At 40.4% G+C, this 25,079-nt stretch overlaps 1 protein-coding gene across 1 annotated transcript in view; it reads right to left on the bottom strand.

The window, feature by feature from the left end:
* prdm16 (PR domain containing 16) overlaps positions 1 to 24,548 on the bottom strand; it is a 206,080-nt gene extending 181,532 nt beyond the window's left edge. Inside the window, exon 1 of the mRNA XM_088007415.1 lies at positions 24,145 to 24,548. Within this exon, the coding sequence (XP_087863541.1) occupies positions 24,145 to 24,181 (37 nt within the window). The 5' untranslated portion in view covers positions 24,182 to 24,548. The remainder of the gene's footprint in view (positions 1 to 24,144) is intronic.
* Between the last annotated feature and the right edge of the window lie 531 nt (positions 24,549 to 25,079).

Raw genomic sequence — 25,079 nt, 5'->3', positions numbered from 1 at the left:
CATCATTATTCCTTAGCTGGCTTATGACTCAGTCACATTATTTTTCCAGAAAAAACTCATTTTTTCTATCTAGTTTCTCTCTCAATCCCACAGTTTTCTTTCCTGCTAACTTAACTCATTATTTTCCTTTCTGTGTTGTCCAACGTCCCTTTTTTTTTTCTCCCCCAACATGGTCTCCAAATATCTCTCTTTGGTTTTTTGTTCCCAGAGTTTCACTCAGTTTGCATCTACCTGTCTCCTCGGTATACAATCTGCATCCATTTTTTTTTTCTTCTTCTTTTTGAAGCCAGAGTTTTAAGAAGCAGCCGAGAGTAATTCAAACATCATAGCTGTAATTTGCTATGACATGTGTCATTTCTGACCTCACTTCAGATAACCATCTTGCTCACTCTGGCTGCTTCTGCGTTTCCCATCCTCGCTCCCACGTCCAGCAACACGCTGCGGACGAGCCAGGCCATTTCTCAACGGTTTCCGCCAAATATGTGCTCACACTAACAGCTCTGTGGCTACTTAATAAGACCAAAATGTTTGCTCATGTTTTGTAGGTCATTTAAACAAATGTGCTCCTCCGAAGCCAAACGGCGCCCAAAATCTCCAAAATGCTGTCTATCATGTTTATACATACATTCAATATGTTTTTAATGATTTCATTCATGCTGAGGCGATTTTTTTTTTCTTCATATGTACGCACAGGCAATTTTAACTCTGAGTAAAATGGACCACAGGAAAAGTTATGACACTATTGGCAACCTTGGCGAAGGGTGATGGTTAAGCCGGGGGATGACAGGAAGTGACCAAACAGTTCAATTTGGGTACTTGGGTAAGCTGGAGTGAGAGAGAAGAAGGAAAAAAAGATTTACAGGCACAGCACACTCTGCTGCCAACCCCAAAAGCCACAAATATGAACGTGTTCCCTGAGAAGTCGACCATGTGAAAACAAAAGTGCCTGGCAGTGGGCAGCGGAAAGAGAGGTTGAGGGAAAAGGGATGGAGGAGGTGGGGGGGAGGCAGAGAACTGTTGAAGTTTAATTTGGGTGAGAGGTCAACATGAAGCCAGATCCGGAGGGCGCAAACCCAAGATAGCATGTCCCTTTTGCTGCCCCATGCCAAAGCGCACACATATAGAACACATGGATGCTCTCTTTGTGCAGATATAAAAAAGTTGGGAGCCTAATTTTATGTCACACTCCAATCTGCCACAGACTTGAAGGCTAGTCGGAGGAAGTATCTGTCTGCCACAAACATCATTACCCCAACCTCAGAAAGGAAAACATTCATATAAAACTTGCTTGGTCACAGCAAATTGTTTTTTGTTTTTTTTCCTGTTATTTACCTATTTAAATTTTGGCACAATTTTCTGTGAGAAGGGGGAAAAAATCCCAAAGATGCTGAATTAGTTGGTTGAGAAACATATATTTAATTTTAATTTTTTTTAATGTATTTGATGAATGTTTAAATCATGCATTTAAATATGTTTAACACAACACACATAGAACTTGCCGTAAAACAGCAATGACGCTAAACCAGGTCGATATCTTTAACTAATTTAGTGTTTTAAAAATTTTAAAAATATATATTTTAAAAATATGGCTATTTTTATATTTAAAATATACATTTTTTAATGAAAAAATATGTTGTTGTATTTCCTATATATTTTACAGAGAAATAATTCTTCTTTTTAATTAAATATAACCAATTAATAAATTACAGAATTTGTATATATATATATATATATATTTTTTATTTTTTTTTTTTTATTTTTTTTTTTTACTGCATGTTTCTTCAATTTTCAGTTAAAAGTCAGTTCAACAATCCATAATAGAAATGTTTTTGTTTGTGAGTAGGAGCTGGCTGTCCACAAACTCTAATTTAAAAGAAACCGCTTCAAAAGAGAACATATGTATTTAAAGCCATCACAAAACACATAAAGATGCCTATTCTTATAAGATCAGTTTTATATCCACATGTTGATGACGGCAGTATGTAAATACCCTGAACAATTAAGTTCACATTCAACTCTGTGAGGCAAAAATGCACAACTATCTTTCAAAGTGATTTCAAATGCGACACGTATCCCCGACAACCAATGTACAACTGCACAGATGCTCACACTTTATCAACTTCTGCGCATTCCCTTTCGGAAACCCAAGTACTCAGCAAATGGCTACCGACACTCATAACAAAGACAGCACCCTTCAAAACCTGCTCACTTAGCCAGTTTTAAAGCTGCTGAAGTGTACCAACTGATCCCTTTGGCTGCTTCAACAGCTGCAGCTCCCTGCCTCCAACCTCATGTGCATCAACAAGTGATGTGTGTGTAGACGTGTGGGGCTTTTTGCAGGACGAGGGTTGCTACGTGCACACGCTTGTCCTGAATATGTGTGCGAGCGTAATGAGAATTTGCATAGGAGCGGTCATCAGAAAGGCCTCATTCACAGCTTCTGCAAAGCTGGCCAAAGGCTAACCTCAAGATGTTCACACTCCAGACCTGCCAACTGCGAACAGACTCCTCTCTGTCTCTCTGAAATTATCTACACTGACTTACTGAGTTTTGTTGTTGTTGTTGTTGTTAATGGGGGTACCTCAATTTTTCATTTTTTTGTATTTTTTTTTCACTATTCCGCCAAACAACAAGTGAAAAGATATTTTATTCTAGACATCAAAGGCTGCCTTTTCAACAAGTGAAACAAAGACACCAAGCCCTCTCTGCTAACAAATCTGTTTCTAGCTCCGTCAGGTCCATGCAGGGTTGCCCTCATGCCAGCTGACTCAGTCCCTACAGTAAGTCCTGGACGTTCCTGTCCAGCTGGGTATTCAAGTTACACTTCTAATCCCCAAAGAGGATCCTTTTTTTCTCTCTCTCCTCAGTGTTGAAAGCAAGCCTGGATAGATCACAATTTAGCCCACAGATTCAAAGAATAATCACAGAAACTACAAAATTAGAACAAATTTTCCTCATAAGTACAAGATTGCATGCGATGCCTCCTGCTGCCAAAGTGCAGCAGGAGGCATCGCATGTTCTGTAGATTTTTTCAAATCTACATAACACGTGTAAACTGAATTTGCAAACTCCTAAGGCAGTGGTAAAACCTACACTATTTTATTGGGGGGGTTTTATTAGCTATTTATCTTCTTTACAAAAAATATGTTTTCTGTTGATAAAAGTTATCCTTTTTCGAAATTATATATCTATTTGTTACACTTCCAGTACAGAACTTACAAAATAAAATGCTCTTTTACATAGGTAATATGTCGCTTGGACTTGTGTCTAGTTTATATCAATGTCTATGTTTTGGGTATTTGATGATTTATTAATTTACATGCAGATTCAGATATATGTACTTTTCCTACTCTCCCATCACTGACCGACTGGATAGATCCAAGTGAGTTGATGCGACGTCTATTTACAAATCAGACAGTTGGGTCAAAGGGACTGAATCAACTCAAAGGTGGACAAGAAAAGTACAAAAAGTTGTATTTTGAGAATTATTACAACCTGAAAACACACAAAATAAACTGTTCACTTTAGCTACCAGAACTGTTGCATTTTGGCCAAATTTCTGGCCATCTCCTGAACTCTGAGGCAGACCTCCAGCAGTGCATGCTGCTTCCTGTCTGGAAGTAGCCTAGCTGCAAGGTGTCCATTCTATCCTTTTTTGAAGAGTCCAATTCTGAATTTTGAGTGATATGTTGAATCAGAAAATCTTAACTCTACATACAGTACAGACAGCGACTGCTATTATTATTGCCAATCCCACCAAAAATGACACTGTGCCGATGGCTGACACTTTAAAATGTCAGCCCTGTAACTATTTGATTTGTTTTAAAAATAATTTTAAAATCCTGTTTCACCGCAGAGCGGTGTTAAAGGGCCCGTTCCCTCTCACACCGCACATCTGGCCCAAATGTAAATAATTAATCACTGATCACAACAGAAGGTTGCTAACGGCTCCTGCAGAGTTGATGCAAATGATTAAATGACTTAGAAATTTAACACATAACAGCAAATACGTTTTTTTTTTTCTTTTCCCTTGAGAACTAGGTTGAACTACCACGGTAGTTTATTTGTGCATAAATTTGTAGAAAATAATCCTTTTTAGCTTAGGTTTTGTTTTCATACAGAAAACAGTTCTGATCAATAACTGATTGATTGATTGATAATTTTAGCTCCAAGCTATTAACAAATTGTTGTTCCATTTTGCTTTGCCATTTCATTAGTAAGGCTGGTCAATTTTCACTTCACTACAGTAGAAAGCAGAAAAAAGGATGTTGCCGTAGTTCTTTAAAATAAATCGAAAGACGTTTCCATAGGAACTGGCAGGTTAGACCTTAAAAACTGGTGATCACAAATCAACAAAAAAAAATCAAAAATAAAAAATCTTAGAACTCTGCAGTTGATTTTATCCAGAAACTTCTGGTGAGTTTTGTGCTATTCGTGGAGCCTGGAGTTGAACCAGTGACCCCTCAATGGCCAGGATTTCCTCTGATGGCAGAAAACTAGAGTCAATTTGATTAGCCGCCACTCAGCACAGCCTCAGGTAATGAGGTATGTCTGAAAGTTGAGCAGAGAGATAAGGTGGTGGTCGTGGAACGGAGGGGTCCGGGTGACACAGACATGTGGAAGGGCAAGAGGAACTTTCAAACTTCAAAAGGGTTCAGATTAGAAACAAACACACACATTACAAAGACAAGAAGGAGGAGGAGGGACCGCACAAATTAAATTTTCCTCCCCAAAAAGGGGGAAATGTAGACAATAAGGTATCTCGTTCTAAAATATGTTTGACCCCACATTTACCTGGTTACCCCCCACCTCCTTTTTTTTTTTTCCCTCATCCTTCCCTCCCATCTTACCAGATCTAATTAAACCACAGTGGAAAGGGAGCCTTCGCTCACCGAGAGAAACCCTGTCATGACAAAGAGAAACACAAAGCATGACCTGCATTTAATTGGAAACGGATCCACGGCAAAAGGGCAAACGGGGAGATCGCCAGACGAAGAGAAAGTGGGCGCGAGATGAAGATAATTGAATCAAGGCTGAGGGTCGTGGAGGAAAATAAATCTTATTATTGATACTTAAGCTTAATCCGAAGAAAGAATGATTGAAGATGACTTCATTACACACAGCTAATCTATCTGAATCCTTCTTCCACTTTTTCAAAGGAAGCAGCTGTGCAGAGGAGGCAAGTCATGGATGGATTTGCAGAACTTGACATAGTTATTTTGAACAAACCGACACAGGTGAGTCTCGATACATAAGAATACTGTTGAAGTATTAATTCAGTAATTAAATTCAAAAAGTGAAGCTCATTTATAGCGTTTTCCTTTTACAGCTAATGCATCTTTCTCAGAAATTCAGACAGTAAAAATGGATTTGACTATATTGAAAACTATGTTCATTCAGATTCAAATGTAGAAATACTCAAATAATTTAAAAGGTTCTATTATACCATTAAAAGATTGTACTATACCCTACACTGCATCTGAGTCAAGGTTAGGTCAGAGCTCAGTTTGCACGAATGCAGAGTAGCATGGAGGTGATCAGCCTGTAGAGCTGCTGAACTTTTTAAATACACCATATAATAGGAGCCCTGAGCTGCTCTCCATTCTCTCCATTGTTGGATCCTTGTTTTTTGTTTTTTTAAATGCTTTTAGTCCAATCAGTCACATTGATGCTGTGGTCATCAAACCAGGTATCTCTTGCACTGAGGGTAGGTGAAAGGTCTTGCTGCTAAATAAACTCATGAACAGTCTTGTCGTTTTTGTCCTTGTCTCGGGATAGGCGCTGATGTTCCCTGTAGTTTGGGAGTGACCTAACAACGACAGGACACTGAAGTTATAGGCACATTCTCTGACTCCAGATGCAGTTCATGGATTCTGTGTCCTCAACTTTTGAATGGCATTCATAATCATTTGAAGGCTGTGGTTACCTTTGTTGGTCTTTCACTTACTTTATTCAACCATATGTTTTCCTTCCACCAAGCTTTCTTTGATTACACCACTCCGTAAACACCCAAATTATTTAGCAAATACCTTTAGTACCTTACCTTCCTCCTGGAGGGTCTATTTTCCTCTGATTCCATATGCCACAAAAAGCATTTCTGTTAAAAGATATTTTTTATTGTATTCTGCAACATTTTTGTATTAATACAAAAAGGAATTTCATGTTTTCATTAGTTCTCAGTCATAAAATAACATAAAATGTATCATATTGATTTGTTTCTCTGTATGTAATCAGTTGAATTTGAATCACTGTCATACTTTTACTTCCATTCAGTTTTACAGAATATAAGCAATGCAAGAAATATTACTGGTTTTAAGTCAAAACCAAAACTTCTCCCCCTAAATCCTACATGATTATGTTTCTGTGGAAAACAAGCATAATCATTTTTTCTCTTGGAATCATCTGTAAAACAAACGAGGAGCAAAAACAGAGCAAAAATATTAATTTCCAGCTTTTCCATCAGACTGATCTGCTCATATTACTATTTCAGCTTCACAGTGGTGCCAAGTAAAACAGCAATTGTCCTGGAAACAGTGCTCAGAGATAAGGCAGAAGGAGCAGTTTCTGTTTTTTTTTCTTCTTTCTTCTCTTTCTCATTGGACAGCGGATATTTGGCCCGAGGTTCAGGAAACAAACAACACACTTACAGTCTTTTGTGTCAGTCTGTGTGTGTTCGTGCGCGAGGAGCTTGTGCGTTTCATCGGACCTAGCACTCGCCTTAGTAGTAACAGGAAAAACATTACACAAGTGTGTAAATTATAGCACTGACAGATTGTGCTCACCACTGGTCAGGTCTGCCACAATTGTGAGCTCATTTCACAAATAAACACACTAACACACTCAGAAAGCAGCGGGAAAACTTTGGGTTGGTCATTGAGGAAAACTTTGGAAGCGAATATGCTACCATTGATTAAATGAACACTTGATTCCAACAAATAAATCCCAATAATGCGAAGTCTGAATCTTTGACAAGTTCTTGTGAAAAAAAAAATAAAATAAAAATGCGACCTGGGAGGGGAAGCGATTGAAACATGTCATTTGCTTTGCTTAACTTGTAATGACTGCTGGCTGGTGTGAATAAACGTTGTCAATAATCCATGAGACGGACAGCAACACGCCTACACCTACATGGAAGCGCCCCGCTTCCCTTATCTCCTCCGTTTCTCCCCATCCCGCCGCCATTATTGCTCACATGCAAACACATACTGGACAGTACAGATGGCATGTTCATACGAGAGCAAACACCGTCCAAACGCAACCACGCGTGCACCCACGCAGATACGGAAACACGCACGCAGAAAGGACAGGGGGAGGGAGCTGGTCGGCATTCGAAACATTATGTTGTGTAAATAAACACCTGAGAGATTTCTGGCCAAACAAAACCAATTTTCAAAGCTCTGCAAACACACCGCGGGGCCAATCGTCAAATTCGCCTTTCTTTTCTTTGGAGAAACCGCTCAATTAATGTGTCACCACAAGTCACCGCCACAAGTCCCGGCTCAAACAAGTGAGCCACTTCAGTCCGAGCCTCTGGAGGGAGACAAGAAAGAGACATAAATTGGCCTCTTTAAAGTAAAAGAGTCATCCAAAAAAACCCATTAAGCTGTGGGCACCTGCAACACTTAAAAAGAAATATCTTGCTTTTTTTTTTTTTTTTTAACATTCCAACCCTGCTTACACACTCATCACTTAATGAGCGTGCTGTAAATACATTTCTGTTTATCCACTTCCATCATTAATCCCTTGCTTCTGTGAAGTCACACGCGATTTTCTTTCCCACTTAAGGACGGCCATCTTGTCTTAGACTCAGAGCATTCAGGCACGTACACACAAATAATGTTAAATCGCTTTTACTTAAAACACGCATTCATCTTTATCCATAGTACCTGAACAATAACGTTGAATCAAGATAAGAAGTAATACAAATATTTCGGAGAATTGTCATTTTCTTGCAAGAAAGACTTAAGATTTAAATTACAGGAATAATGACAACATTTTATTAATTTAGTTTTTCAAAAAAGAACTAGATAAATAGCTCTATATTTTAAAGCCCTTTTCAAAACATAATATAAGCCACAGAATGTATACAGACAAAGAAAGCAAGGATGAAATGAACAATATTGTGAAATATCTTAAAGAAGTCGTTCGCACAGGACTTTTTGTCTCAATTTTAGTTGCTTTGAATTAATGTTAATCCAGACCAGTCTTGGGAACGTAACTAATAGTTTGATAAATTTATTTTAACAATCAATTAATGTAATCTAAAATTGTGAAAATGTGGTTATAATACTAGAAAGAGTAAGTAGGTTTGTTGTAAACAATGTATACCCCACCTGCAGCTTTAAATATTTTATACATTTCCTAAACTACCACGAAGAGAAATTTACCCATTTGCAATGGAAATGGGTAAATTTCATTTGGAAATGAATGGGTAAATTTCATTTACCCATTTCCATTGCACTTATATTAAATGGTTAATATAAGTGTAAAAATGGAAACAAAGCTTTCATACAGTTAGGAGTATGAACTGATGGCAGCTGAACTGACCCAGAACTGTTTCTGTAATTTTACGTAAACCACAATGTCATGCAAAAAAATGAAAAGTTTCACTGTTCAAACATTGGTATGGAAATCCATAGATGCTCCGATTCATCTTTCTGCGCCCCTCCCTGGACGGTGAAGGTAGACAAGTCGAGTCAGGAGAAAGTTCAACAAAATAAGACCTCAACAGGAAGGTTCTACTTACTGCTACGAAACACTGGTAGAAACATTACCTTTGTAGAAAAAGTTAGATTCAATATAGCTACTAAACCACCCAGTCACAACGTCCTCTCACACTTCATTACTGTACGGTATAAAAGGAGAGGAGCAGCTTTGATGTGCGCACGCCCGCTGTCACTGTCACAGACACCGTGTTGGCTTGCTGCTAAGCATCCCGCCATTGTCCCGCTGCTACACCTGACACTGGCTCATGGGCCGGCTGTATGTGTGCGTGTGTATGCGTGTGCGTGCGTGCGTGCGTGTGTGTGTGTGTGTGTGTGTGTGTGTCCACCTGTGATGTGATCTCCACTCTCAGTGAAGGTATGAAGAGAGTAGGAAGTGATCAAAGTATCAACTAGAATCCCTGATAGAGAAAACCAGCAGTGCCCTCTGCTCGGAAATGTTATCTCCTCAGGAACGTAATTTAGATACTCCTGCAAGGCTTTGATGTTAGTTTAATGCTGGATTAAGTTTTAAGGCAGACTACTATGGCCTCCATTGCTAGTTCTTTCTTCACACAGCTGAAAGGAATAATTACAGAGTAACACACTTTTGGAATCAGATGCCATTTGGAACCATAAACCATTTTTTTTTTAAGCATTTATTTTGCAGCTTATTTTTAAATGGATACATGTAGACGAGGGGAATTAAAAAGAAGCTATGTAGCAATGTTGTGGTAAATTACTCAAAGTAGGGCGGATGGTTTTATGCTCAGGTTTTGTTGTAAAGCTTTGACCTGTCTGTATGGGTTTAGCCAATTCCAGTTTCCCTTTAAGAACAACAGTATAAGGACAAAGAAGCATAATCTTGTGTTTCTATGTCATTATACTGTTATTGAAGACTGTTCAAAATGTCTATGTTAACTTTCAGCTGAGAGCGGCCAATAATTAAATTTTACAAGAATGTTGTATCTTTTTTTTATATTTTTCACCCATGGAGGTAGCCATTTTTTTATCACTTGTGTAATGCATGCTGGGCTGATGATGTTATGGTTCGGTCTGGTCTGTACTGGAGTCTACAGAGTTAACACAGTAAGGCTCATTCCACGCATATTGCATTTGAACTGCATCACTGTTTGCTGTCATTTCAAAACAAACAAACAAACAAACAAGCAAACAAAAACCAGACCTGACACAGAGCACGACAACAAGCCCAGGATCACACAGTTCAGCCAGCAGTACACAAGCTCCTTCCAGCCAACTCATTCCTTTACCTGCATTTGGTCCTCCTCATCATCATTACCCCTTGTGATTTCTACAGTCCCATCAATTTCATTGAGCTCCAATTCAAACTAAAAAAAAAAAAAAAAAAACTCTTTTAAAGAAGAATTTGACCATTTGAACAAAATCAAAACAAACACTGAGCAACTGCATTTTAGGTCCCCTTCTAAATTTCAGAGGCGTAGCTTCAAGTAGAAGATGCAGGTTTAAGCTTGACCAGCACTGTCTTGGTTATGATGTGTGCAGCACCCAGATGGCAGGCGGGCAAGAGGGCAACTGAACATGAAGCAGTAAAGGGCAGTTCTGGTTACGAGGATCAGACGGCAGCACTACAGACCCGGCTCAAAGTGGCTGCCGCTACCAAAGTCAAGGTGTGGGTTACACTGCCGAGTACAAAGGACACACATACTCCTAGTTCCTCAAATGGATAGTCTGTGTCTCTCCATAAAAGTTAACGTGCACCAACTTTCACCTCATCACAGAAGATTTAAAGAGTTTGTATCAATTATCAATGGCTACATTCACTTCAGACATTGTTCCCAGGGGCTAAAAAAAGAGAAGTTACCTCTTATACTGAGCCAACAAAATGGAACAAAAGCAGCAAAACACAACACAGAAAGTCAAAAAAAAAAAAAAAAAATCCTAGCAGCAAAGTCAGAAGCACGGACGAAGAGAGAAATAATGCAGGGGAGCCTGCTTGCGAGAAACCATGCAGCAGCTTTAGAGAAGGAAGGGAAGCGTGTGGGCCTGCTGCTAATTTCCCACCCCAAGCGCAGTAATCTGAAGGCAAGATTAAGGTAAAGGAGTTATTCTTGACTATTTTATTAAGAGGTGCTTTAGGCACTGGAAGAAGGGGCTTTAGTGCTCCTCCAGCAGCGTGCCATACAATACAAAACAAACATTTGCTGTTATTGCACCAAAGTACTCTCAGATGTGCTAGGTCGGGGGCCTCCCGTTTTGCTGCGGAGGAACTTGGCATCAAAGTTTTCTTAAATTCAGTGGAAAACAAAAATATAAAACTACAAAAAAACCCAAACAAAAACAAGCTATTTCTCTGGTCAAGCTCTAATGAAATGGCAGGTAACATAAGAACGGAGGGCAATTGTCACATCAAGGTTTAATTCAACTGAGTTAAAGTGGAGCAATCCATACAACTGCTCTTTTTGTTGTTGTGTACGGAAGCTGAATATCTGCCAAAAGGAATCAAAGGCATATAGCAATTGGCCAGAAGCAATTTCACACACTTTTTGAAATACAATGACCCAATAAACATCTACATAAAACAAAAGCAAAATATGTCATTGGACAGCTGATTCAGTTAAGAGTGTAAAGTGTTGTTTGGAATAACTTCCCTAATAAAAGTGCTAAACTGACATGTCTGGAAACCTCAGGAACTTTAAACGGAACGGTCATCATGGACACACGAAAACCACTGAAGTGGTTCGTTTTAACCTCTCGTAAAACACAATCGAGAAACCAGCTCTTCCTCTTTCTTTTTCTGTGCAAAAAAACAGAGGATGTGGCAAGGCCTGAAGAGGAGAAAACTAAGAGTGGAGGAAGATTTAAGGCTTTGGAAGTTTGTCCATGAGCACGATTAGAAATAGACTGCAGAGGATATGTTCACATTGTGATATTTTAAACTTTGAAGTCTCTAAAGTGAGACCTGATGAAGGTTTAAAACTCTTTTTTTCCTAGATCAGATCAAAAATATTTGAATATATTTGCGCACACACAAAAAAAAAGTTACAAATGATCATTTAGTTGTTACTGAAAAAAAAAAAAAGTTCAGAAGTGTATCTATCAGGGGCTTGGCTGAATCCACACCAATCCAAGATGTTTCGTGGCAATGATGTTTTTACAGGTAAAAATCTGTTAGACTTTACCGAATCTATGAAGTCATAAATTATGTTTTCTTCCTAAATAATCTCATAAAAAGCTGCTTAACTAAGATAAAGTTTTGTACTTTGTTAACTCAACTCCATTCAGACATTGCACGTTTCTTTAAAATAAGCTTGCAATATTTCTCAGTGCTTGCTGTATACAACTACTCTCCAAGTTTGCTCTGACATACATAAATAACTGCAGGTTGATACAGAGATTTTGCATAACACCATCATTATATGTGCTAATCTGGAGTATTGCTGTGGTAATAAAGAATCTGATAAAGACAATCTTTGGTCAGTTTGTACCTGCAATGCAACTTAACGCAAGATCACAAATTCTTAAATGGGAACCTGTCGCCATCGTGATGATGTGCACAAAATGTTTCAGCAACTCTCGTATTCTATTGAACTGGATTTGTTGATATTGTGCAAATAGTGCCTATGTTAAGGCTATTCATAAAGCTCTGCCAAACAAGTGTAACTGGTCTAGGTGTGCTCAGCGCCCAGTATCGCCCAGCGCCTCTGCCGGACTTTTTGTCATGTAGATACAAAGGATGCAGCAATCACTTTGCTGAACAGATGTTTGAGTTTGTGTTAGGGTAACGCAAAAGTAGGAATGCGTGAAAATGGACATATTAAACGGCAGCCTGAGTGTCGAGAAAACATTCACGTTAGTGACTGACACGTATCTTTTTCTCTTCTGCCCAATGGCTGGTGAAGCTGTACCAAAGACGTTCAATTAATAAATGCTGCCTGCTTTGCCTTTGGAAGGCTGAGCATCACAGATACGCCGGTTTGTAATAGAGCTATTTGTTTTCCTCAGAAAGCTGTCCAAATGCTCTCGCTGGGGACAGCAGACTACAAGAAAGGCCGGCTATGAATTGGTCAAATCCACAGGGGCAAGCTATTGATCAGGCCTGCAGCTAGTGAGACGCAAATATGCAACTAAATTAGATACTGGTGTGATCGCACATATGTGCCTGGTGTCCGTACATAATACTTGCAAAGAAATCAAATTAATCTGCAGTGACAGCCACTCGCTTTTACAAACCAGTACATTTTAAAATGGTTGATATGATTATAATCAAATTTTTTTTTTTCTTTTTTTGGTGACATAGACAGTCAAAAGAATATGGATACTTACTTCTATTTATGAACTGGTACAGACAAATGTACCAAAAATAAAAAAAAATTAACATACAGACATAGTTGACAAAGTACAGAATGTAAAACATAAGTACACTACATACATCTTTGTCCTGGGCCCTCTTCCATATTTCATTCCTTCTTCATGTTCTTTTTGACATCTCCTTTTCCAACGAGAGCAGTGTGTCAGGGTCAGAAAGCAATTTAAAACCTTTGCTAATGAGAGTCAAAGAGAGAAAGAGAGAGAGAGAGAGAGAGAGAGAGAGAGAGAGAGAAAAAGTGGGCGAGAGAGGGGGAAGTGAAAGGCTTGGAGAAAAAGAAAGATGGTGTAGTAGGGCCAGAGAGAGGAAGAGGATGAAGGAGGGAGGGGTAAGGTTGGGGTGTCAACCATCAAAGCCGCCCAGGAGAAAAGAAGGCCAGGTGCTGGTTGTGGGAATGTGCCGTCCATGGTTCCAGAGACCAGAGAGCTGTGGCGGTGGCGGTGCTGGGGTGGGGGCTGCAGGGTGGTAATTAGCCAAGCCTGGAGGAGAGCGAGGGCCCTCGAGGGCCCGCGGGGATAGCCCCTCCGAGGGGATACCATTTGCACTTCTACAGGAGCCGCCAGCCTCCAGGCCACAAAGAAGGGGAAAAGGGGAACTATGGCATCCTTTATCAGGCCGGACAAAGACGCCGCATCTTTTCAAAGGAGACCGGAGAGAGAGAGAGAGAGAGACAGAGAGAGAGAGAAAGGGAGAGGGAGAGACGGAGAGAAACTCCAGTGTTCCAGAAAAAGAGGGGAAGAAGAGGAAGAAAGAAGAAAGGGGGGGGGGGAGTATCCTCAGACCAGTCAGGAGAGACGCAGAGTGAGATGCCTGTGTTTGCTAGCAAAGCCAGACAGGAGTCATGCCTTGACCCTGTCAGTCCTCTGAGACATCAGAAATTCACTAACATCCCCCAGACAGCAACATAGTGTTGAGTTGCACAGGTATATTCCCCATATAATGCAACTGAGACCGTGAAGATGTTTTTTTTTTTAAACATATGATTTTACTTCTTAGTTAGCAGAAGATCGCCGTCCTGAAGAAGAATAAAAGTGCAGAGTTTAGTTCATCTTTAATGTAATCTAAAGCGATCCAAGCACACAGAGTGAATACGGCAAAACAGCCACCCCTCTACCGCTGACATTATCAAGGGATCTTAAGAGTTTTGCCCTCCTGCAGAGTGGTGGAAAGTGAAGGTCACTGACATTACTTTTACCTATTACCTTTGGAGAAACAGCTGTAAACGGGGGGTCAGTGGTGCCCACTGAGGCTACATGGCTTTGTGCTGGGGAGCAGCCTGACAGCTTTGGCTGAGCAGGTCAGAGGTCAGATGGGGCCATGTGATAAGGCATTAGAAAGCTGCATATAAGGACCCTCAACTGAAGAGTCCTGAAAAATTTCAAACTCTTCCCCCCGTTCTCTCCTTTTCTCCTCCTTTTCCTTCTCTTCCCCTCTCCTCTCCGGCTCTGGACACAAAATGCCATTTGTTGTCCATCAGTCAGTAGCACAAGCCTCGGGTCGGACCCGGTGCTGAAAGCTCCATTCACACACCCTCTCACCCAGGGATGTTTTTGCAATTCAATATTTTCACACGCAGGCAGCTTCATCACTGCTTTGGAACCATACACTTGGCAAGATGAGGCTGTGGAGGGGGGAGGGAGGGGGGGCTTCTGGGACAGAGGGCCTTAGAGAGGCTGGGAGTGGTGGGGTGGTGGTAGGGTCAGCAGAGAAGAATCCTGGTGTCAGGAGAGAACAGGCCCACGCCAGCTAATGGGCCATCTTGAAATGTTTTACCATGACCCTCTCTAACACCTACGCTCACACAAATAAGTGGGCACCCACTCACCGACGGTTACACACACATTCCACTTGACTCATCACTTTACCTCTACTCTGACTCTAGGTTAACAAGTGGGGGCTCGTCTTTCCTCTGTCAAAATCTCTGTGCGAATATAGTGACACTCTGCTGCTGAGCTGTGTCTTGTCTGCCTTCCGCTCAAACCATACAACGCCCTGCGAGGCTGTGTTGTGCTGACTTCACGAGCCACCTTTGCTTTGCTTTCAGTGTTGCCAACACTGCTACTGCATGTACTGAAAAGAACTCGTACCTGACCCGCCGTTTTCTGCTTAGGCATGCTGCTGCCAGCATGGTGTGGGTCAAGGGTGGAGAAAATCTCATTCAACTTGCAGCATGCCAGCGCATTTCGAAAGTTAGAAGTATCGCATCACAAAATCTGTGTTGTATGAGCTGGTCTTGCCATTTAAAATGGTACTGTAGTTTTAACATCAGCACACATGTGCATAACAGAAATGCAGAATGCCAGACTTACAAAGTTTTCTGTTTTTCCGGGTCTGTGAACTGTTCTGCCTCCATCGTTCCGTGTGGCGTTGTTTTTTTGTGATTATCGACACCAAAAACACCAAACAAACAAACAAAAAAAGCCTAAACCAAACATAAAGTGGATCAAGGAACTTTCCTGGTGTGAATACACCCTTAATTACATGGGTGGATTCTTCTAGTCAGGCGACTTCTGAAGGTAGCTGATTGGACTAGATTTGATCTCTTTTAACTTCGATATTACTTGCTCCCACATTACATTGAAGTTTGTGGTTTGGGTATGAGTCCTTACTGCACATGAGGCACTGCACATTTTTACATATTATGACAAGAGAAGTCTGGCAACCAACAACTGATAAATACTTGCTTTATGTCGATTTTAAACAGAACCAACACAAAGACTAACAGCAGCAAGAGGAAATGCAAAATCTGCATAATTCCAACCAAAACATTTCAGGTAATTTGTTCCAATTCCACAACTGTTACACCTCGAGATTTGCTTAGCATACAGAGTGGCTGAGGTAAACATGGATGGCGGGGAAGGGGAAGGAGACGGGATGCGGGGGAATTTCTAACATATTTATCCTGTGCGCCACACTCTACTTAATGAAATGAAACCACACCAGTAGTGGCCCTTTGTCTCTGGAGAATTCAGTAATCAACATGCCACCAGTTTTCATTTTGTATGAAAATAAATGGCAGCTGGTGAATATGGGCCTAATTGTGCTGCACTGTAGAGAGGAGCTAGGAGAGTGGGGGCCGGGGGGCTGGGGGGAACTTGTAGCACCACTGTAGCACAGCCAATTTTCATGGACAGCAGTGCTCGAGCGAGGTGGTTGAGTAAGCAGAGGCATTCATCTGGGGGGCTGGAACCCTGCTTCCACTCTCTCCTCCCTGTTCTATCCATCATACTCACAAAGAAAGTTAGCCAAGTATTAAGCAAATAGGGAACCGGTGAGGCCTCTGCACTCGCGCCTGGCAGGGTCACTGGATAATGACAGCTCAATTACTGGGAATCTCCTTGTATAGCCTCCTCCCCAATACAATCCCAGCGCACCCGTCCCACCCTGCATGGCAAATTTGTCAAACTCGACCAAAACGACGGGTCTGACAGTGTAATCGCTAACCGTCCCGACCGACATGAAAGAGGTCTTTATCTGGCCAAATCAAAGAACCTGATCTCTGAGAGAAAAGGGTGGAGGAGCAGAGGGGGTGGAGGGGGGGGGGAGAAGAGGAGAGGAGCGAAATGTCCCAAACAACTCTGAGTGAGACGCAGAGATGTCTCTAATCCGCTTTAATGAGACACCGCTTGCCTATCTTTCGCTTTAACGACGACACACAGAGACAGTGAGGAAAGCGGAGGAGGAGAGGGGGCGAAGTGGGGGAAGTAGCCAAAGCTTTGAACTGCCGGCCTGATGAAAGGAGAAGCAGCGGAGGGAGTTTAGAGCCATGCTGCCCCTGTACACCACTGTCTGTTTGGGAGGACAGCTAAACCGCCCAGGGGACGGAGCAGTTTGTCCACTTATCATATCTGAACAGGATGAGCCATCATCAGCACGGCCGCTGAGGGACTAAAGATGGACGGTGGTGAGACTGAAGAAATGTGCTGCAGTGACAACTGAGGCACTCAAATCCAAAATAAATCAATTCCTGAGACTGGGTAACATGTTTCAGTGGATTTTTGAATAGGCTTTTTTTTGTGTGTTTGACTAAAAGCTTTTAACTCATTTAACAACTTCATGTTAAATAACTGAGCCATATCATTTAGGGGCCCTTTCGTGGTCAAAATGAACATCTTTAGAAGCATTTTTTTTTTTTTTTAAGATTTTCAAAGTGAGATTGTTGTTAAACAGTTAATAGATAATTCCATTAGCTGTTCTTGGCATCTTAAACAAAGAATACATTAAAAGCACAACATGAAGATCTACAAGTTCAGGAATGCACAAATGCAAAAGCTTATTAGAGATGTAAGAGGGTGAACAAGGGACAAAGTGAGGGGGATAATACCAAATAAATCTGGATTAGTACCAGATAAGACTAGTCACAATGTTTAGCAATCCCTCGATTATCACGATGCAATAAACAAAAAAGAGAAAGGGTGGGGGCAGAGGGGGTCATGAGGGCTGCAAAGCGGGCTAATTGGGGGACTTGACACATTTGTGCCCTTGTTTTGCAAACAACACACAGTGTTTAGCAGCAGGTGGCGTACAATCACAGCAGACACACATAGAGATCATCATTTAGCGTTAATCAGCAGACCTAGAAGTGAAGATGACTGAACGGAGTCCACTGCACACTGCAAAGTAGCAGGGCAGATCATAATCGGATGAGTAGTCACACTCGAAGACAAAATGCATTTAAAGTCAGAGTAATGGCTTTTTATTTTAGTAACCCTCCCCATCACTCCACCATGGACCGCTCTATAATTTTTACTGATGTATTTTTAACAATTCCCCTGCCCCCTATCTGCAGGCTGCAGGCGCATGGGAGATGAAAAACAGGGGGGCTGCTATAAAAATAAAACATCAGCGATATTTCTGAAACTCTCCCAGTCATGTCATACCCTGCACAAACGATGTGATAGGGAGGCTGTATTTTTCTTGTTTTCTTTTTTTTTTTCTTCTTTTTTTTTCCCTTTTGCAAACATGGAACATGAGGTCGCACTGCAAAGGAGGGAAAACAGCCGCATTTGCCAACTGGATAATGCGAGGTCGACGTATCGGTGGAATGAATAGGATTTGGAGCCATGTGCAAGAGCTTAGAGCAGCCATGTTTGTGTGTCAACTCAAAATGTGACAAAGCCGGCATGAGAGTCGGCAGGAAATACGGGGGTCCGCGTCGCTGCGAGTTCGTCTGCGTGTGTCCAGGTGCCCACCCATTGCTGTGGCCAAGGTCATGGCTCAGAACGGTGACAGGGCCTCCAACACGCTGTACGAAAACGGTGTGAGCGCACACATTCAGCCTGAGCCAGCAGTGCCAGCCCCTACTGTTTGGATGACATTTACACTCAACCTTTCTAGTTTGTGATTGATTGGGGTTAAATCATACCAATGCACAAAAAATCTGTCACCACCGTGTGCAGATGTGTGTCCATGCATGGTCCCTGTATGCGTGTGTGTGTGTGTGTGTGTGTGCGTGTGTGTGTGTGTGTGTGTGTGTGGGGTGGAGAATGAGGAAAAGCCAGTCAAGTGTATTCAAGCCTTCAGCGAGACTCGGTAGGCACTGACGGGTCAGTGTGACTTCATAATTTTGTTGAACTTTAACTGAAGTCATTTCAGCTTACCTGGTGGATGAAAGGCAAAGTGTTCGTTTCGGTGTGTTTGCGTTTAGAGGGAAACTGTTTCTGATGATTTGATAAATTAAAGCAACAGAAACTTTAAAGTCAAAACGACGTCTGCTTAGAGGGAAAACTGGCACTGACGTTATAAAACACACAGGGTTGGAGTTCACAATAGAATTTGAGGCATTTCCAAACATTACAAGGCATGTGCTCTGCTAGACTGTTTACTTCCTGGTTTTCAGAGTACATTAGGATGGAAACTGTGCAGAACTGTATAGTGAAAAAGTTCATAAGAGTTCAAAAACCTCTGGTGCAAGTTCAACAGGCATGAGATTCAGTCAAAGATGGTAAAATGACTGTAATATAGACGTTATATTGTACCTAGATTATTAATGGTTTTCTGATCGATGCAAAATTTTGAAGCAAGAATAAAAACAGTTTAATCTAAATTTAATTTATATTTTGGTTTAACGCCTGCTTGATGAAAGCAATTTTTCTCTATCATTCTTTAGTTTTAAACATTTGGATAAGAACTTGTTACACTGTTTAGATAAGTTATTTCTTAGCACTTTGCTATGACTGTGTTCCAGTATTTTAATGGGAAATATGTCTACACAGTGCAGTACACATCTTATTTTATAAATTATATACTCATCTTTAAAACCCTTTGTAAAATTTGTCTAATTTCAACGGCCATCGGTGATTTTATATGTGCAATAAAAGCAAAATTTGAAAGACAACAAATTTGATAAACAGATTCAAATTCACTCTGCCACCATTTTACTGTGGTCGATAAAAATTGGATAAAGGTTTGGGCCGCATGCTGTCCTGGATTGATGGCTGTGATGCTGTTCATGTCAAAAATGTATCATTTAAAAATACTCCGCACCGCACAATTAGAAACTATCATCCAACCAACAAGTTTCCATATACCTGTGCTGCTTATTTAGTAATGCCAAATTGTTACAGCTGCACAATGAACAAAAGCAAAGGAAATTGAAAAAACACTGCTTGGATGTAGTACCTGTTAGGCTTTAATATTTCAGGTGTCAGATAATTTAACTCTGGCCTGACTATAATACACTTGAGTACTTCAATGTACTTCAGTGACCATTAGAAGCTTGGTTGAAATGGGTCTTAATAACCAGAAACAAAAACTCAAGTCAAGTGAAGGATTAACTGTGATGATGAAAAAGAAAGTGGATCAAGAAAATTATGCATTAATAGCAATTATCATCATCACGATCAACAGCCTTGTATGTTTTTCTATTACAACCCTTTATGGTCTGGACTGTTGCACTTAGTCTGTTAGAACAAAAAAACAAAAACACAATGTTAGTGTAAATTTCCCTCACGTTAAATACTTAAAACAGCTCCAAGACCACATAATAATATGATGCCAACTGTAACATTTGTGATACAAACATTTCTGAGTGTTTAAGAACTTGCTGTATATAGTAAATGCATTCAGTCATCCATTTTCTTCTGGTCTTGCTAAATACATCTCACACAAAGTGCATAGGTTTTTAAATCTATTTGGTTATGAGTATATCAGTATCAATTTTGACACAATGACAGTTGAAAAAATCAAGTGATGCCTACAATTGTTGTGGTTGTGTGTGTCAACAGACATGCAACAGTTCAATTCTTGATAGCCATTGTATCAGGTATAACATGGTTGAGCTTTATTTCTCAATCCACTAAAAATACTTAATAATTTGTAAATTTTTTTAAAAAAAAGCAGTTACTCAATACAAAAGCTATTCCTGTCAGGTTTGCAGCTAAATTCAACTGAGCACAAGAAGAAAATTGGGCTATTATTATAATTTCAAAAACGAGAAGCTGAAACGGTGGTAATTCCATCAAACCGGAGCAAAGGGGAAAAAAAAAACACTCAAGTCTAAAACTCTGATTTTACACATATCTGTGGTTATAAAAATATGTGTATAGATATATGCTACACTACTCTTGAATGAAACCTCAAAAGGAAAAACGTGTAAAAATGACCTAAACGAAGGTTAATAATACAATTTCAAAATAAAAGCACAGTTAAAAAAAAAAAAAAAAAAAAAACATTTGATGATCCTATCATTTATAGGACCAGGCTCTAATCTGCGAATGTGAAAGAGAGCTGTGTGACACATTACAGCTGCGTGGCAGCGATACATGGGAGACCCTAAACGTTTAGCCAGAAGTTAAACATAGCGACCATTGTTGGTTTTCAAGTGTTATGGGTTGGGTTTTATTACTTCTGTCAAAACATAAGAAGCTGTTGAGCCGGGCCAAGTTCATGACTGGGGAGCATACATTCTAATAATGGGCCTTTAACGCAAAGATCACAGGGATATGTGGAAATGTGTAAAGACAGCGCAGAGGTCAGAGAGGTGGGAAGTGGTGGATAATGTGTGAGTTTCTTCAGCGACCTGAATCAACAGAGGAGTGAGAAGGATAAAAATAAATAAATAAATAAATAAACAAATAAATAAATAAACGGAGGTAGTCTGAAAACACACGGCATTAGATTTGTTTTTATTACTATTATTGTAGCTACTGAAAATGCAAAAAAAAAGCAAAAAGAAGAAAGAAAAAAGGTGACGATAATCAATGAAGTGTGAAAGCTGCCTTTAAAAAAAAAAAGTCTGTCTCTGCATGTAAAGCTCGTTTCGTGCTTCCATTTACATTATATTTATTTTGGCTTCGGTGCAGAGGTCACCGGTCGCATATTTACAGCAGCGCGCGCATGTGTGCATGCTCTTTGGATGTGTGCGCGTGCGGCTGTTTTGTCCGCACACGTGCCCCGAAAAAAAAAGGAGAGAGAGAGAGAGAAAAGAATACTGGGGAAAATAAATCTCCTCTCACTCAAGCGGAAGCCCTTAATTGATCCAAAACCAATTTAAAAGCTACAAATGGGCCCAGAAGAATACCACAATAAAACAGCCGCAAGGTGTTAGATTTTTTTCTTCTTCTTCTTTTGACTTCAAACGGTGCACAGCCGCACCGCTCACACACAGAAACAAATAAAACTTTAATCTGCGTGAGCAATCAAGATTCGGGAGTGTTGTGCGTTTTACTATGAAGAAATAAATGAATTAACTTTAAATAAATTAAAACTGTTATGCATCATTGTTCGAAAAATGTTAGCTAATTATTTAAAAATTAAGGTGCAAATATAAATCAGAATTAAACTAATCTTCCCATGTTAAGATAACTAAAATTTATTATAAACGGTAACAATTAAATCCCATTAAAATACACAAACACTTGCAGCTGCACTTAAAAAAAAATCCATGCTCGTCGTTGTTGCAGCATAACACCCCGCAGTTCAGTCAGATGATATATCTGATGTGTCTAAAGGAGAAATCACTCACGGAGGTTAAAAATAAAATGATAAAACAGCTGGTGGACTTTTGCTGCGGGCCTACTGTACTCGGAGAGGTCAGAAAAAGGAAGGAAAACGAGAAAAAGAAAAAAAACGAGACGTGCACGTCCACTGTACGTCATATTCAAAATCTGCGGGCCCGTGTGTTTTGAATGTTTGAAGAGAACAAGATATTTTTCATGCCAGCTGCCTGCTCGTGTTTTCCCTATAGCTACGGCTGCAACACAACAAGATCCGAGGCCTGCAGAGAGGCTGCCTGCCAGTGCAGCGACGAGACTGATCCCAAAGCCAGGCATTTGTGTTCATTAGCACCCGGATCAACAGACTATCAGTGCTGTTTGGAGATCAAGACCAAGTGTAATTACCTCGAGGCAAAAGGACCCCCAATTCTCAACGTGTTTGGAGTATTTCATTCAATAAAAGCAGCCTAATTAGACTTCTGCTTTTTTGTTCTTTTTTTTCTCCACCTTTTCTATCTGCCATTAGGTTTGCACAAGAATCCGATCTCTGCATGGTGAGCCATAAGCCCGATAATGATTTTTTTTTCTATTTAATTTTCCCGTTTCATAGCAGTAGCACTGTAAAAAAAATAAAATAAAAAATAAGAGTAAAAGACTAAATACAATTCAAATAAACTGTTTTTTATCTGTGTAATATGTCATTTCACTTTAGACTAAGTAAAAACATGTTATTTATTTTTTTGTCAATAAAACCAGTAGTGACGTGTTTAATCCTTGTAAGGCTACAAATAATTATGTGCAAACCGCCAAAAATATTAAATAAAAAAAAAATCATATTTGAAAAAAAAATCATTATAATCCTTAAATGAAATAAATTAAGTAAAACAACACAGCAAATGCAGCTGAAACAAACTACTAAAAAAATGTAAAATGTAAAAATAGCAACAGGCCTTCTTCACAGGTCGAAATGGGGTTGAAGTAAACTGTGGCCAAAAAAAAAAAAAAAAAAAAAAAGAAAAAATCAGACTGACCCGAACAGAACACGCCGTTTGAAACAAAGTTCATTCATGCAAGAATAAACATGATTCATGAATCAATGCACCATCAATAAACAAATGTCAAACAATAAACACGCTCCATGCCTGACAACAAAACTGCTCATGTTCAACAGGAGAAAAAAAAAAAAAAAGGAAACACGAATACATGAATTTTTCCGTGTGACGCGAACAGCAGTCCGTTCAGAAACAGCAGCAGCAGCAGTGCATGGGCGCTTGCAGGACGTATTATTGATTGGCATTCCCATGAGAAGGAACCAGTCAGCAGCAGCGGCCCCGGTGGCCCTGGCATTAAAAAAAAAAACGAGGCAAATATCTTCTGCGATTTCAAATACGCGTGCATTTCAGATCTCGCTTGCTTTCTTTCTAGTCCAAATAAGCATCTCGGCGTCTCCCAGTCGTTTTTTTTTTCTTTTTCTTTTTTTTCAAAAGGAGCGAAATGAGTGCGTCCAGAGCGGCGTGAGCTGTGAAGGCAGCTCGCAGCAGAGCAGAGCAGAGCGGTGCCACAGCGCCCACTACATTTCAATTGCACCCAAACCTGGAACGACTCTCGCTATAAAAAAAAGTTACTCTGCGATTCAACAACTATTTTTTTCTTTTCCTTTTTCTGTTTTGCTTTTATATATATATATATATATATATATATATTTTTTTTTTTTTTTTTTTTTTTTTTTTTGGAGAAAAGGGACAGATTTGCGCCTGTGTTGAAACGACCGACAACAGAACCGAACAGAAACAGGGGATAAAATACGATATACCCGACGGTGTTTATTTCTGCTTTTACAGAAGAAGTGTGATCAGGTCTAAAGCACCGGCGGCGTTTCTCATCACGCGTGAAACTTTGCGGACGCAGGGATCAGCGAAACCGGGAGCGCAGCATGCGGGGGGAACAACATCCAAACAGCCAAATAACTGAGACGTAAAGTTATCTGTGGACAAAAGAGTCACCCATCCTCTTTTTTTTTTTTTTAAAGGCTCTACTGCAATTGACAAGGACACTTTGGACCGGGACAAAGCCGGCGGAGTTTTAGAAGCCGGCGGCTGGAAGCGGTAAGAAATAAAAATCATTTTAAAAACCACAGAAGAAGAAGAAGAAGACCTACTTTTAGCCAGTTTTCTCGCCCTCGCCTTGGATCTCATCTTGTCGGCTTGTAGATTCCTCTCGTCGTCCTCCGTGAGCCCAGAAGCAGCAACAACACTATCTTCATCTCACCAGCATTGTCAGTTTGGACACCTTCGCACATGCGCACAGGCCATTCAATCTGACACCCTCGCCCGGGCCAAAAAACTTTCCAATGTATTCATCATCATCACTTTTTTTTTGTCCTATCGTCTCCCCTTTAGATCACTTATCTCTTCCCCTCCTCCTCCTCCTCCTCTTCCTCCTCCTCCTTCTCCTACTGCTCGCTCTTCACCCGTTCCCCCCGCCGCCACCCCCATGTCATCCCCCTCACTCTCGTCCCCCCTTCTCACCCATGCAGCCCCCCCACCCCCACTCCCACCCCTCTACCCCATCCGCCCCATTCAGCTCCTGCCAGCAGCGCCGTCCTGGATTTTTTTACCCCTTTAAACAGAGGCTGCTTGGTTTTCTGCAGCGCGACGGCGGGACACACAGTGAGGTACGGTGCCGGGGTCAAGGTCGCATTTTAAATACAAAACAAAAACAAACTCTATTTATTATCATTATTATTTTATTTATTTATTTTTTACCGTGCAATAAATAGTAGTTATTACAAAGAATTTTTCCGTTATTTCGTTTTTTTTTAATTGCAATTGTTTTTGTCATAAATTACAACAATTCCCTTCCCTCTCTCTCTTTTTTTTATTTGAATTTACAGATTTATAGAAACTCGTCGGCTCAGCTGATGCGTCATGGTAGCGTTCGTGCCAAAAAGCGCTCAACTTCCAGGCGTTATTTTTAACTTCATTAATGCACACGTGGGAGAGAAAAAAAAAGGAGCAAGGCTCGATTGCTGTAACACGCTTCCAGGGTATGATTTGGTCTTGTGAGGAGTATGTTGGAGTGTGTGATTCCCTC

This window comes from Poecilia mexicana, unplaced genomic scaffold (genome assembly GCF_051168715.1).
Source record: "Poecilia mexicana isolate PSO_F unplaced genomic scaffold, ASM5116871v1 scaffold_7, whole genome shotgun sequence".
Taxonomy (NCBI): Eukaryota; Metazoa; Chordata; class Actinopteri; order Cyprinodontiformes; family Poeciliidae; genus Poecilia; species Poecilia mexicana.
This window is presented reverse-complemented; position numbering and strand designations above follow the sequence as displayed.